Below are 15,096 nucleotides of genomic sequence, written 5' to 3' on the forward strand. Positions count from 1 at the left end.
CTAAAAAGACAAAAAAAAAATTTAAGTTTTTTTTGTTTTGTCTTTTAGTGTAAACAAATGGGAACTATATGTACACATGTATAATGTATATAAAAAACTCTAAAACATTGAAGAAACTAACAGACTAGTGGCAACTAGGTAAAGTACCTCTTAGAGTCCCTGGTATAAGAGGTGCTCCCTAAAAGTAGGCATTATCCATTATGGGCAGAGGCAACAAATGAATAGAATTCCAGCCATGAGATTATTCTGATGTTAAACATTAAATGTTAACTCTGAGTTAAACATTAAATATTTACATATACTAATAAAGCATGGAAAAATGTCGAAATTAGGAGTTCCCGTCGTGGTGCAGTGGTTAATAAATCCGACTAGGAACCATGAGGTTTGATCCCTGAGGTTTGATCCCTGGCCTTGCTCAGTGGGTTAAGGATCCAGCATTGCTGTGAGCTGTGGTGTGGGTCGCAGACGTGGCTCAGATCCTGCGCTGCTGTGGCTATGGCGCAGGCTGGCAGCTACAGCTCCAATTGGACCCCTAGCCTGGGAACCTCCATATGCCACAGGAAGCGGCCCTAGAAAAGGCAAAAAGACAAAAAAGCAAAAAGTTGTAATTTCACTTTGACCAATCTCCTCTGGAAACATTTAAGTCAATAGGTCTCAATCTTCACATTAGAACCTGTGAGGAACTTCAAAAAAAATCTGGTGGCACAGGCTACATTTTGGAGGTTATTCAGGCATCATTGTTTTTAAAGCTGCTGAGGTGATTTAGTTTCACCTGGTAAAAATTAGCTGAAAGACTTCTGCTCTATCTCTGTTTCTTATCTCACAGTTTATTTTTCTGTGATGATATATGTTTACCTGTATTCCTATTAACTAAAAGATTGTAAGCTTTAAAACTTTTTTTCTTTGTTTTAAGCCGGCTGATGGCATTGAAACGAATGGGAATTGTAAGCGACTATGAGGTATGATAAACCCCTCTAAGTTCTTGAAGATGATTTCAGCAAATGAAAATAGCTTTTAGTGACATTTCCAATGAAGTATTCTTAACCAACACATATATATATTTTTTTTCATTTCACAGAAAATCCGTACCTTTGCTGTAGCAATAGTAGGTGTTGGTGGAGTTGGCAGTGTGACTGCTGAAATGCTGACCAGATGTGGCATTGGTAAGGTAAAAACATTTCTCTTTGTCCATCTAGGGAACCCACTTACTTCTCATGTAAATCAGGTACAAATAATATTTTTTTCTCATTACTATTGATTTGCGGTGTCTTTATTCAGATTGTTCTTTCTACCCAGGGGAGTGAGGTTAAGACATAAACCTGCCCAAGTGGAAGCTAATATTATTGTTAATTAAACAAGGTCTGCCTAATTATGTTCAGAAACTTTGAGATAATGTATAAACAATTTAGACCTAAGTGTTTTCGATATAGAAGCTTAGGACAGAAGGCTTTTAAATTGATAGTGTTGGAGTTCCCATTGTGGCGCATGGGAAACAAATCTGACTAGGAACCATAAGCTTGCAGGTTCAATCCCTGGCATCGCTCAGTGGATTAAGGATCTGGTGTTGCCATGAGCTGTGGTGTAGGTTGCAGATGTGGCTCGTATCCTAAGCTGCTGTGGTGTAGGCTGGCTGCTGTAGCTCCAGTTCCTTGCCTGGAACCTCAATATGCCGTGGGTGCAGCCCTAAAAAACAAACAAAAAATTGATAGCGTAGTGAGACACTGAAACATCCAAAAAAATTTTTAGTGCATGTTTTATACAAGACAAACTAGAAAGCATGTACCTTTCTAACTGTTGAAATTGACCTAGTGAATACTCCGGATTTTTTTAAATGGGTATTTTTTTTTTTTTTACTTTTTTCTAGAATAGACTTAGATTATGGGTAGAATGGAGAAGTTAACCTTATACCAGAAGTCAGTCTACCAGTCTTAGATTTATGAAGCCAAAGTCTGTGATGTTAAATAGTAGTTGAATACGTACATTTTCTGCAATAGTATATCATTTTGATAAACTTTGTGGAAAAATGCTTACGTTATCACTGCTTTTTAGTATGTTGGTCCACTGGTGCCCCAAATTCTTAAAAGAAAGTGGTTTCAAAGTTGGCATTCATTTATCAATATAAAAAAGACAACATCAAAATACTAAAATGTTATATTATACATTTTTAAAGACTTTCAAGAAATTGTTAAAAGACAGCCTGCAATTGCTTATAGCTGACATAAGTCGATTGACCAAGGATGGTAGAGATCACGGAGATGTGCAGGGTTGAGTGTGCATCAGAATCACTTGGAAGGCTTATTGAAACAGATTGCTGGACTACCCCTGTGGTTTTGATTTTATAGCTTTCAAGTGAACCTGAGAATTTAGATTTCTAACAAGTTCCCAGGTGATTCTGATGTTTTTCCAGAGACTGTGCTTTAAAAACTTCTGGCTCTTTCCTACTCGATCTGGTCCCAGCATCACCTGGGAACTTAATAGACATGAAGAGACTTGAGCCCTACCCAAGACATGTTGACTCAGAATCTGTATCTTTACAAGAAAGCCAGATGATTCATAGACATATTAAAGTTGGGGAAGTGCTTCTGTATTTCTACAAGCCTTAGGTAATGCTGCTTTTCAGGCCACATTTTGAGTAGCAAGGATCTAGAGCAGCTAGTAAATATTGCTGTAATTAGAATCACGTGAGATGTTTAAAAAAAAATTCTGATGTCTAGACCGTATCCCATATAGGTTGATCAGAACCCCTGGGACTGGGACTCACACATCTAGCATTTTTTAAAACTCCTCCTGTGATTCCAGTGTGCAGTCAAGTTTGTAAGCTAAGGATCTAACATAGGTCAGAACTTTTTCTTCAATATGTACAACAGGGACAAGAAGCTATTTCATGAGGTTAAGTAGGGAAGTGGAGGATTGGAGATCCGGCGCTCATTTCTGATCCCTGAAAGTTTCTGGAATTTCCCAGGGCATCCTGGATCATCAGATCTAGATCACCTGCCTTATTTTACAGATGAGGATTCAGGCCTAAATAGTGAAAGTGGCTTACCCATTATCAGAGCTAATTAGTGACAGAGCTACAACTCACACCTCCTGTCCACAAATTTAGGATTTCTTGTAACTTATATACCAGCTATGAGGCCGAAACTCAAACTTAGTATTGTTGAATGAGCCTAAATAAACTATTTTGGAGACTTTTAAATAGGGTTAGAAAGTTATCATAGAGCATATAAATGACATATTTCCTGGCAAGATATTAAGGATTACCTAGGTTTTGTTTTTATGGGCTGGGTTAACTTTTTTAGTTTCTGCATTAGGAAAAAAATCCCATTTTTGTTTTTATTGTTAGATTTAGGAGGCTGAGAATTGTATTACAAAGTCACAGAATTGTAGATAAGGAAGGACCTTGGATATCCTTGGGTTCAACCTGTTCTTACTGATAAAAAATGAATATTTGGAGTTCCCGTTATGGCTCAGGGGAAGTGAATCTGACTGGCTTCCATGAAGATGCAGGTTTGATCCCTGGCCTTGCTCAGTAGGTTAAGGATCCAGCATTGCTGCGATCTGTGGTTTAGGTCACAGATGGCTGCTCTGATCTGGCGTGGTTGTGGCTGTAGCATAGGCTAGCAACTGCAGCTATGGTTTGACCCCTAGCTTGGGAACTTCCATATGCATGGGTGTGCCCCTAAAAAGACGGAAAAAAAAAAAAAAAGAATCTTCTGGCCATTTTATTTCATTTTGCTTTTTAGGGCCGTGCTCTTGGCATATGGAAGTTCCCAGATTAGGGGTTGAATCAGAGCTACAGCTGCTGGCCTATGCCACAGCCACAGCAATGACAGATCTGAGCTGCATCTGTGACCTACAACTACAGCTCAAGGCAATGCTGGATCCTTAACCCACTGAGCGAGGCCAGGGGTCAAACCCGCATCTCATGGATACCAGTCAGATTCTTAAGCCACTGAGCCACATCGGGAACTTCCCTTCTGGCCATTTCAAAATTGTGTGAATGTGTTTTGTTTTGTTTTTTGTTTTTGTTTTTTTTATTTTTTATTTTCCCACTGTACAGCAAGGGGATCAAGTTATCCTTACATGTATACATTACAATTACTTTTTTTTCCCCCACCCTTTGTTCTGTTGCAACATGAATATCTAGACAAAGTTCTCAATGCTACTCAGCAGGATCTCCTTGTAAATCTATTCTAAGTTGTGTCTGATGAGCCCAAGCTCCTGATCCCTCCCACTCCCTCCCCCTCCCATCAGGCAGCCACAAGTCTTTTCTCCAAGTCCATGATTTTTTTTCTGAGATGTTCATTTGTGCTGGATATTAGATTCCAGTTATAAGTGATATCATATGGTATTTGTCTTTGTCTTTCTGGCTCATTTCACTCAGTATGAGATTCTCTAGTTCCATCCATGTTGCTGCAAATGGCATTATGTCATTCTTGTTTATGGCTGAGTAGTATTCCATTGTGTATAAGTACCACATCTTCTTGATCCACTCCACTGTCAATGGACATTTAGGTTGTTTCCATGTCTTGGCTATTGCAAACAGTGCTGCGATGAACATCGGAGTACATGTGTCTTTGCGGGTCATGGTTTTCTCTGGATAGATGCCCAGGAGTGGGATTGCTGGATCAAATGGTAGTTCTATGTTTAGTTTTCTGAGGAATCTCCATACTGTTTTCCACAGTGGTTGCACCAGTTTACATTCCCACCAACAGTGTAATAGGGTTCCTTTTTCTCCACACCCTCTCCAGCACTTATTGTTTGTAGACTTTTTGATGATGGCCATTCTGGCTGGTGTGAGGTGGTGGTACCTGAGTGATTTTGATTTGCATTTCTCGAATAATGAGTGATGTTGAACATCTTTTCATGTGTTTTTTGGCCATCTGTATGTCTTCTTTGGAGAACTGTCTGTTTAGATCTTCTGCCTATTTTTTGATGGGGTTCTTTGGTTTTTTGGTATGGAGCTGCAGAAGGTGTTTATAAATTTTGGAGATTAATCCCTTGTCAGTTGATTCACTTGCAAAGATTTTCTCCCATTCTGTGGGTTGTCTTTTTGTTTTGTTTAGGGTTTCCTTTGCTGTGCAGAAACTTTTAAGTTTAATTAGGTCCCATTTGTGTATTTTTGTTTTTACTGTCATTACTCTAAGAGGTGGATCTGAGAAGATGTTGCTGTCATTTATGTCAGAGAGTGTTTGGCCTCTGTTTTCCTCTCAGAGTTTTATAGTGTCTGGTCTTATATCTAGGTCTTTAATCCATTTTGAGTTTATTTTTGTGTATGGTATTAGGGAGTGTTCTAATTTCATTCTTTTCCATGTGGCTGTCCAGTTTTCCCAGCACCACTTAGGGAACAAGCTGTCCTTTCTCCATTGTATATTCTTGCCTCCTTTGTCATAGATGAGTTGGCTGTAGGTGCATGGGTTTAATTCTGGGCTTTCTATCCTGTCTCACTGATCTCTATTTCTGTCTTTGTGCCAGTACCGTATGGTTTTGATGATTGTTGCTTTGTAGTATAGTCTGAAGTCCATTGTGAATGTGTTTGACAAATGCTGACATGCCTAAATATATAGCAGGAAACAAAAATTAACAGATTGGTTAATAATTCTGTTTAGAATAATGTTTTAGTCATGGCATAGGTGCCATAGTCACAACAAAAATCATGTTTACTATGGTTTAAATTACAGCAGTTGTTTTTATCTTATTTAAACATTTCATTTACCTAATGTGTTCTTGGCTTTTGGGCAGAAATTGGAGTTATGTAGGATTTTGGCACAGCTTGTAAAAGTTGCAATGAAATGGAATGAATAATAATTTCTGAACTAATAAATTAGAGGAGCAGTACAGCATTTGATTAGTGTTCAGACGCTGGACAGAGGATGCCTGAATTAGAATCCCATTTTCACTACCTCAGTGGCAAGTGCTCTAGTTTTATTTATTTATTTTTTTTAGGGCTGCACATCTGGCATATGGAAGTTTCCAGGCTAGGGGTCAATCTACATCACAGCTCAGGGCAACACTGTATCCTTAAGCCACTGAGCAGGGCCAGGGATTGAACCCTCTCCTCATGGATATTAGTTGGGTTCCTTTCTGCTGAGCCACAATGGGAACTCCCTAGTTATCTTATTTCTAAAGTGAGGATAGTAGTACCGATATCCTTACATCATAAGACATTAAATGAGTTAAATATAGGGCACCTGGTATTTCAGAGTTAGTTAATATTATTACTGTCAAACAGTTAAACCTATCAAATGTAAAGCTGACTAGTTTATTTTAGTTAGGTTTTTTGGGTATGTTTTTCATTGCAATAACCGTTTTCTTTAAAGTATATTTGATTTACAATGTGCCAGTGTCTGTTGTACAGCAAAGTGACTCAGTTACACATATGTATACTTTCTTTTTTTATATTCTTTCCATCATGGTCTATCCCAGGAAATTGGATATAGTTCCCTGTGCTATATGGTAGGACCTTGTTGTTTATCCATTCTAAAGGTAATAGTTTGTCACTATTTTCATTTTAGTTGCTACTCTTTGACTATGACAAGGTGGAACTGGCCAATATGAACAGACTTTTCTTCCAACCTCATCAAGCAGGATTAAGTAAAGTTCAAGCAGCAGAACATACTTTGAGGTAAATGGAATAGCAGTTGAAGGCAGTGAAATCGGTAAAATCTTACTGTGTATTTGGTATGAGTTGACGTAACATATAAATGGACCTGAATTTTTCTCTATAAAAATGCCTGTTTCACTTATACAAAACGAATTCTCTTACCTCTTGGATCTGGATTGGCAGCCTTTTGCTGTATAGGCCTAGATAGTAAGTATATGAGGCTTGGAGGGCCATATGGTCTTTGTCAAAACTGCTCAGCTATGTAGTTGTAGCTGCAGGCAATGTAAAAATGAATGAGCACACCTGTGTTCCAAATAAACACTTCCTTTGTGGATTCTGAAATTTAAATTTTATATAATTTTCATGTCATGAAATATTGTTATTGAATTTTTTTTTTTTCTTTTTTTGCAACCATTTAATATTGTAAAAACCATTCTTAGCTTGCAAACCTTACAAAAAAGGTGGCAGGTCAGATTTGGACCAAGGGCCATAGTTTGCCATCCCTTACTCTAGGAAGTTCGTTAGTGGTCCCAAACATATTTGCACTGAACTCCATAAGGAACAAAGAAACTCTTTTGTTAGGCTGAACTGTAGCTGACAGGTGATAAAGACTAATTCCCAGCACATAGATTGTGGGAATATTTTTGCAATCCTTCTCACAGCCTACATACTTTGAATCTAGTCCTTGAGGTGGGACAAAGGCTGAAGGTAAGGACTTTGGATTTTTTTTAAGTAACTTGAATTTCATTTTTCTAATCTGTGTTAAATGGTCTTTAGCTTGTTTAGTTCTTCTTCCTGTTTTTCTACTAGTAGTTTTTATTATCATCCCTTTTCTCCCTCTTAGGAACATTAATCCTGATGTTCTTTTTGAAGTGCACAACTACAACATAACCACAGTAGAAAACTTTGAACACTTCATGGATAGAATAAGGTAAAATTTTGTTTATGAATATTTTGCACAATCAATGTCCAGCTCACTTTCAGTATTATTAGAAATTCTGCTGATTATTAATTCACTGAGTTGGCAGGTTGTCATATGTTTTTATTTTAAAAAGTTAATTTTTTGTGTAATTTGTACATATTTAAAACTCAGTAAAAAGTATATATTGTCCAAAAAATAATAGTAACAACAAAATAAAAAATAAGTCTAAAGAAACCTCTTGCGAACCTCAATTGTAAGTTCTGTGTTCCAGATTATATTTCTGTCTGAAAGTGGTTTTCTGTAGAGACTGTGATAACACCACTGAAATATTGAATTGTAGTCAATTAATTTTGTTACATTTACATTTGTAGTGAAACATGAAAAAAGTCTATGAAAGCTGATAGGGAAATGGTAACTTGGTGTGAACACATTTTATACTTCTTGCACCCATACATCTTGTATAAGAAGTACTGTAATATCATTGATGTCATGTTCATAATAGTGAATACTCAATATATAGTGGGTCTTTAATACTATAATTATACTCAAACATTTACTGAAAGAATAAATGTGTGACTGAACAAATATAGTTGAATTATATACTGTGTCCTGATTTTTTTCAAATAAAATTTATTTTCATTACCTAGTAATGGTGGATTAGAAGAAGGAAAACCTGTTGACCTCGTTCTTAGTTGTGTGGACAATTTTGAAGCTCGAATGACAATAAATACAGTAAGTATTCCCATTGTGCAATATGTTATACTCATGGATTTATCTGTTTCCTTGTATGTTCTGTCAGTATATATTCCCCATTTTGAAAATAATTCTGTATTTAAAGCTTTGATAATGTATTTTATTTATTTTTAATGTTCTCTCAGCCTGTTTTTGAAATTTATTCTAATGGGACCTGTCTGGCCTCACCAGTGTGGCCATATGTTTCAGTATCCTAATTCTCTTACACCTATAGAGGAAACTATAAAACAGGAGATAATTCTGATGTACAACTTTTAAAATAAATGAATATCTTATAATACTGTCTTATTCTTGATTGGCATTGGTTTTAACTTGTTATTTTATTTTTAAGTAAATTATAAATATGTATAAATTGCCTACACACATGATTTCTCGAAAATGAAACAATTCTTTTTCTTTTGAATTACTTTGTTTTCAATTTTGCAAATGACATTTTGCATTTTTTTGTTGCTGAAGTTATTTTACAGAAGAAAGGGTGGGGGAAAAAACTGTGACTGCAATGTATACATCTAAGGGTAACCTGACCCCCTTGCTGTACAGTGGGGAAAAAAAAAAAAAATTAGATTGGATCCATATCTCAAATACATATTAGGTACCAAACAAACAAAAAAAAGCTTTAAGAAATAATGGGAGTGGAGTTCCCATTGCGGCACAGCAGAAACAAATCTGACAAAGAATAAACAAAAAAAAAAAAAAAAAAGAAAAATGAGGTTTTACATTAATAAGAAATCCAGTAAACTATGATTCAATTTAATTAGATATTTATTGACTGCTTACCTGAATGCTGTCAGTTTCCTTTTTAAGGAGAGTGGCAATTGCTAAGGAATTCCATTATTTAGAACTTTCTTCATTCTTGCTAAAAATTAATTTTTAAAAACATTTGGTAATTCATTTAGTTAAACTCCAGTTTTTCAATAAAAGAATTTACGATAAATTACTTCTTGCTTTTTTATGTTCTTTTTTGTGTTTTCACCTATTTTTGTTAAGGCTTGTAATGAGCTTGGACAAACATGGATGGAGTCTGGGGTCAGTGAAAATGCAGTATCAGGGCATATACAGCTCATAATTCCTGGAGAATCTGCTTGTTTTGCGGTATGCATGATTCATTTTGGGTTATTATTTTTCATCGTTAATCTAGGGGCACTGAAAATGTTTACAATTCAAAGAAAAACCAGACTTTGAATGTGATAGTATACTATTTGGAATGTCTTATACTTTTTTCCCTTTCTTTTGAAATACATTTTCTTTTATTCTTTTTCTTGTAGTGTGCTCCACCACTTGTAGTTGCTGCAAATATTGATGAGAAGACTCTGAAACGAGAAGGTGTTTGTGCAGCCAGTCTTCCTACCACTATGGGAGTGGTTGCTGGGATCTTGGTACAAAATGTATTAAAGTAAGTGAGGGATAACTTTTCTAAATAGTCTTGTTTGCTTTTGACAAACATTTTAAATATTGGAATTACCAGGTGAGTATTTAATTTAGTTTTTTTGTTTGTTTTTGTTTTTTGTCTTTTGTCTTTTTAGGGCCACACCTGCAGCATATGGAGGTTCCCAGGCTAGGGGTCCAATTGGAGCCACAGATGCCAGCCTACGCCACAGCCACAGCAACGCAGGATCCAAGCCGTGTCTGTGACCTACACCAAGCTCATGGAAACGCCAGATCCTCAACCCACTGAGCACGGCCAGGGATCAAACCCTCATCCTCGTGGTTTCTAGTCAATCTCATTAACCACTGAGCCACGAAGGGAACTCCCTAATTTAGTTTTTTTTTTTTCTTTTCTTTTTATGGCCGCATCCATAGTGTATAGAAGTTGTTCCTGGGCTAGGGGTCAAATCAGAGCTGCAGCTGCTGGCATATACCACAGCCACAGCAACATTGGATCTGAGCCGTGTCTGCAACCTACACCACAGCTCACGGCAACACCGGATCCTTAACCCACTGAGCAAGGCCAGGGATCGAAGCCGCAACCTCATGGTTCCTAGTCAGATTCATTTCACTGTGCCACAAAGGGAACTCCTTAATATTATATATTAACACACAGAGTTGTTACTCTTTGCATTTGGAATAGCTCTTGTTAAATGGCACAGTGGTATTGGTATATTTATTTATGAAGCATTAACCAAATGATTTAAATCTCTCTGCACATTTGACCAAAGGGTGAAGTCTAAGGCATAAACAAACTGGCTTCCACTATCTTAATTTGATACTTCTAAAAATAATATGAATGTGCTTAAACATTAACTAGAGTACTATCTCTGCTATACACAAACAGATTCTCAGCAGCCACATCATCTGAACTATAGCTAATAAGGACAAAGGTTTCTTTGTGGCTAAAATTGATGTCATAGAGTTTTTGAGCCAACTCATACTTTATGAAAAGCAAAACTGCTTTAATTGTACCTTAACTCAGGCCATTTTTTTCTCACTTTACAACATTAATAAGCTTAGTTATTTTTCTTAAGCATCCAATATAATAGAAACAAATTGCATTGTCATACAGGGAAGCTCTCTATTATCATTAGTGTCTGCAACCAGCAAAGAAATACCATTATACGTAAGAACTCTCATACAAGACAAATAGCCTGTCAAATTTCATTAGGCTCCCATCTAAACACATTTTATAGTATGTTATGAAGAAGGCGGGGGGGAATCATGGCTATAAAACATTATTTTACGGATATGTCATATCTAGCCAGCCCTCTATTGATTTAGGCTACTTACACCTATTTTTGGCTATTAACAATGCTGCAGAAAACATCTAGCATATATCTTTGTATAGTATATTTTTATACAGTGTAAATTTTTAGAAGTGGAACTTCTAAGTTTATGCAGTACTTATTTTGATAAATGTTACTAAATTTGTCCTTCAGGATTGCACATTTCCATGACAGTGTAGGAGTACCTGGTTTGCTAACACCTTTGGTACAACTGTGTATCATCAAACTTTTTTTTTTAATTGAAGTATAGTTAATTTACAATGTTACCTTAGTTTCAAGTGTACAGCAAAGTGGTATATATTCTTTTTCAGATTCTTCCCCATTGTAGATTATTACAAGATATTTAGTTCCTGGTGCTATACAATAGGTCATTGTTGTTTACCTGTTTTTTGTAGTGTGTACTTATTAATCCCAAACTCCAAATTCATCCCCACCCCCTCTGCTATCCCCTTTGATAACCTGTTTTGTGTCTGCAAGCCTGTTTCTTTTTTGTAAACAAGTCATTTGTATCATTTTTTTAGATTCCAAATATGTGACACCATATGTTATTTGTCTCTCTCTGCTTGATTTACTTTACTATATGTAATTATCTCTGGGTTCATCCATGTTGCTGTAAATGGCTTCATTATTTCACTTTTTATGGCTGAGTAATATTCCATTGTATATATATATATATATATATGTATATATATATATATATATATATACCCCATCTTCTTTATCCAACCACCTGTCATTGGCGATTTAGGTTGCTTGCATGTCTTGCCAAGTGTAAATAGTGCTACTATGAACATTGAGGTGCATTTATCTTTTCAAATCAGTTTTCTCTGGATGTTTACCCAGGAGTGGGATTGCTGGATCATATGATAACTCTTCTTTTAGTTTTTCAAGGAAGCTGCATACTGTTTTCCATAGTGGCTGCACCAGTTTACAATCCCACCGACAGTATAGGAGGGTTCCCTTTCCTCCACATCCTTACCAGCGTTTATCATTTATAGACTTTTTGGTGATGGCCATTCTGACCAGTGTGAGGTGACAGATACCTTATTGTAGCTTTGATTTGCATTTCTCTGATAATAATATTGAGCATCTTTTCATGTGCCTGTTGGCCATCTGTATGTATTCTTTGGAGAAATGTCTCTTTAGATCTTATGCCCATCTTTTGATTGGGTCGTTTTTTGATATTAAGCTGTGAGCTGTTGGTATATTTTGGGAATGAATCCCTTGTCAGTAGCATTGTTTGCATAATCCATAGTTTGTTTTTTTGTTTATGGTTTCCTTTTCTGTGCAAAAATGTTATGTTTAATTATGTCCTATTTGTCTTTTGTTTGTTTTTATTCCCATTACTCTAAGAGACAGATCCAAAAAATATTGCTGTGATTTATGTCAAAGAGTGTGCTCACATGTTTTCCTCTAGGATTTTGAATTTATTTCTGTATATGATATTAGTCATCAAACTCTTTTGTCTTTGTCAATTCAATAGGTGAAAAATGAGTATCTTAATTTCCAGTTGTCAAAAGGGTTGGGCACTTATATTTTCCTGTGAATTGTTTTCTTATATTCTTTGCTCAGTTTTTTCTTTCCTTGTCATATTTGAACATGCATTTGCAAATATTTTGCATTTTGTTATTTATCTTTTGTACATTTTTTCTTCCTCTTTTTTTTTTTTTTTTGGCTGTGCCTACAGCATTTGGAAGTTCTTGGGCCAGGCATTGAACCCGTGCCACAGCAGTGACCCAGGCTGTGGTGACATTTGATCCTTAACCCGCACCACAAGGGAACTCCACTTTTTCCTCTTTTCTTCTTTAAAAGCTTCTAAAAGGAATTAGATTTGCCTGGGAGGGAGCAAAGGGAGATTTATGGCATACCGGAAATGCACTACCACCAGCCCTCCGTATCCCTGGATTCTGCATTTGTGGATTCAACCAACTGTGAATCAGAAATATGTTTTTAAAAAATTCCAGAAGGTTCCAAAAAGCAAAACTTGAATTTGCCACATGCCAGCAACTGCTTACATAGCATTTACATTGTATTTACAACTACTTCCACAGCATTTACTTTGTATCAGGTATTATAAATAATCTAGAGATGATTTAAAGTAAATGGGAGGGTGCTGCTTTTTAGCACAGGGGACTATATTCAGTCACTTGTGATAGAACATGATAGAAGAGAGAGTTCCCATTGTGGCTCAGTGGTAACAAACCTGACTAGGATCCATGAAGACACTGGTTCTACACCTGGCCTCGCTCAGTGGGTTAAGGATCCGTGAGCTGTGGCATTAGTCACAGATGAAGCTTGGATCCCTCGTGGCTGTGGCTGTGGTGTAGGCCGGCAGCTGTAGCTCCAATTTGACACCTAGCCTGGGAACTAGGGAATAGGGAGTGTTCTGGAACTGATCCCCCTTAGATAACTGAGGGACAGCTGTATTTTGATCTGGTAGTGATTATTACGTGGGCGATGATTACTTTTGTAAAATTTTAATTGAGATTTAATACAAATTTAAGATTGTAAACATTGCCATAAGTTATAAAGACCTTTAAAAATTAGATGTACTACCACATCTTAGAGATTTTTAAGATATGCCTCTCCCACATTTTTAACTTCTCTAAAAGCAATGCTTTTTTTTTTTTTTTTTTTTTTTTGTCTTTTTGCCATTTCTTTTTGCAATCTACATCACAGCTCACGGCAACGCTGGATCCTTAACCCACTGAGCAAGGCCAGGGATCGAACCCGCAACCTCATGGTTCCTAGTCGGATTCATTAACCACTGAGCCACGACGGGAACTCTGCAATATACTGCTTAAAAGTTGTTGACGTGTCAGATTTTAATTGGAAGCATTTTATCTTTATTACAGGTTCAAAAAAATAATAGTGCATTCTATGGTTGATGAATGGAGTAATTTTTCTTGACAGCATTCATTCAACAAAATCTACTATGAGCCAGGCCCTGTAAACAAGATAAAATTTTTCTGAGGGAGTTCCCATGGTGGTTCAGTGGTAATGAACCTGACTAGTATCCATGAGGACTCCAGTTCGATCCCTGGCCTTGCTCAGTGGGTTAAGGATCTGGAGTTGCCGTGAGCTGTGGTGTAGGTCACAGATATGGCTCAGATCTGGTGTTGCTGTGGCTGTGGCATAGGTCAGCAGCTGCAGCTCCAATTTCGCCCCTAGCCTGGGAACTTCCATGTGCTGCAGGTGCGGCCCTAAAAAAAAAGAAAAATTGTTTTCTGAGTTGCTTGTTACAAAAAATCATTACCTTCTTCAAAATAATTGTTTAAAAATTCAGTTACCTTTTTTCTAATGCTTTTATGATTTTCTTTAAGTCTACTTTGATTTATTTTTCTAGGTTTCTGTTAAATTTTGGTACTGTTAGTTTTTACCTTGGATACAACGCAATGCAGGATTTTTTTCCTACTATGTCTATGAAGCCAAATCCTCAGTGTGATGACAGAAATTGCAGGAGGCAGCAGGAAGAATATAAGGTATGTGTCAATCTGTCACAATGCATAATAGATTGTATTGCATAGGACAATAACTTAAAAAAGAAATAACTATATCTGGAATATAAGATAAATGGATTCTGGATTTGTGAAGTTCTAACTTATTCACTGTGCTTTAAAGGTGAAAATTCTATTCGAAGTCCTTTCTTGCTTTTGGTAAGATAAAAAATTAAAAAAAATTTTTTTTTAATTTTTCAAATTAAAATATAATTGATATATAATAATCTGTTAGTTTCAAGTATACTATGTACATTTGCAGACATTATGAAATGATCACCATGATAATTCTAGTTACCATCTGTCCCCAAAGTTATTACAATGTTATTGACCATATTACTTATGCTGTAAATTATATTCCTGTGACTTATTATATAACTGTAGGTTCATACGTCTTAATCCCCTTCACCTGTTTTGCCCCTGACACCCCTCTTGTAACCACTGTTTATTCTTTGTATGTTTGAGTTTAATTTTGTTTTGTGTTTTAGAGCCCATATTGAAGTGAGATCATATGGTATTTGCCTTTGTATAACTTATTTAGCATACCTTCTAATTCATCCATGTTGTGACAAATAGCAAGTTTTTTTTTTTATGGTTGAGTAT

The 15,096-nt window shown here is 36.3% G+C and overlaps 2 protein-coding genes across 13 annotated transcripts in view; one reads left to right on the forward strand and one right to left on the reverse strand.

Moving 5' to 3' along the window:
• The window catches only part of UBA5 (ubiquitin like modifier activating enzyme 5), a 28,675-nt gene that overhangs the window by 6,464 nt on the left and 7,115 nt on the right, over window positions 1-15,096 (forward strand). The window contains exons 2-9 of the mRNA XM_003132421.7: window positions 914-959; window positions 1,079-1,168; window positions 6,516-6,625; window positions 7,449-7,535; window positions 8,174-8,258; window positions 9,267-9,371; window positions 9,545-9,672; window positions 14,343-14,478. Coding sequence (XP_003132469.5) covers window positions 914-959; window positions 1,079-1,168; window positions 6,516-6,625; window positions 7,449-7,535; window positions 8,174-8,258; window positions 9,267-9,371; window positions 9,545-9,672; window positions 14,343-14,478 — 787 coding nt within the window. The remainder of the gene's footprint in view (window positions 1-913; window positions 960-1,078; window positions 1,169-6,515; window positions 6,626-7,448; window positions 7,536-8,173; window positions 8,259-9,266; window positions 9,372-9,544; window positions 9,673-14,342; window positions 14,479-15,096) is intronic.
• Window positions 5,051-15,096, reverse strand: part of NPHP3 (nephrocystin 3) — a 58,008-nt gene continuing 47,962 nt past the window's right edge. For 8 of the 12 annotated variants that reach the window (XM_084989679.1, XM_084989678.1, XM_084989676.1 and 5 more), the window contains one exon: window positions 5,120-5,555. In XM_084989679.1, coding sequence (XP_084845805.1) covers window positions 5,435-5,555 — 121 coding nt within the window. In that variant the 3' untranslated portion in view covers window positions 5,120-5,434. Of the gene's footprint in view, window positions 5,556-6,766; window positions 6,941-9,056; window positions 9,136-15,096 lie in introns of all 12 variants that reach the window. The other 4 variants (XR_002337683.2, XR_002337681.2, XR_014823917.1 and 1 more) reach the window with 4 other exon arrangements.

Source organism: Sus scrofa, chromosome 13 (genome assembly GCF_054392235.1).
Source record: "Sus scrofa isolate SSC_HxYL_T2T_F1_AM1 chromosome 13, Sscrofa_HxYL_maternal_Yorkshire_Landrace_v2.0, whole genome shotgun sequence".
Classification (NCBI taxonomy): domain Eukaryota; kingdom Metazoa; phylum Chordata; class Mammalia; order Artiodactyla; family Suidae; genus Sus; species Sus scrofa.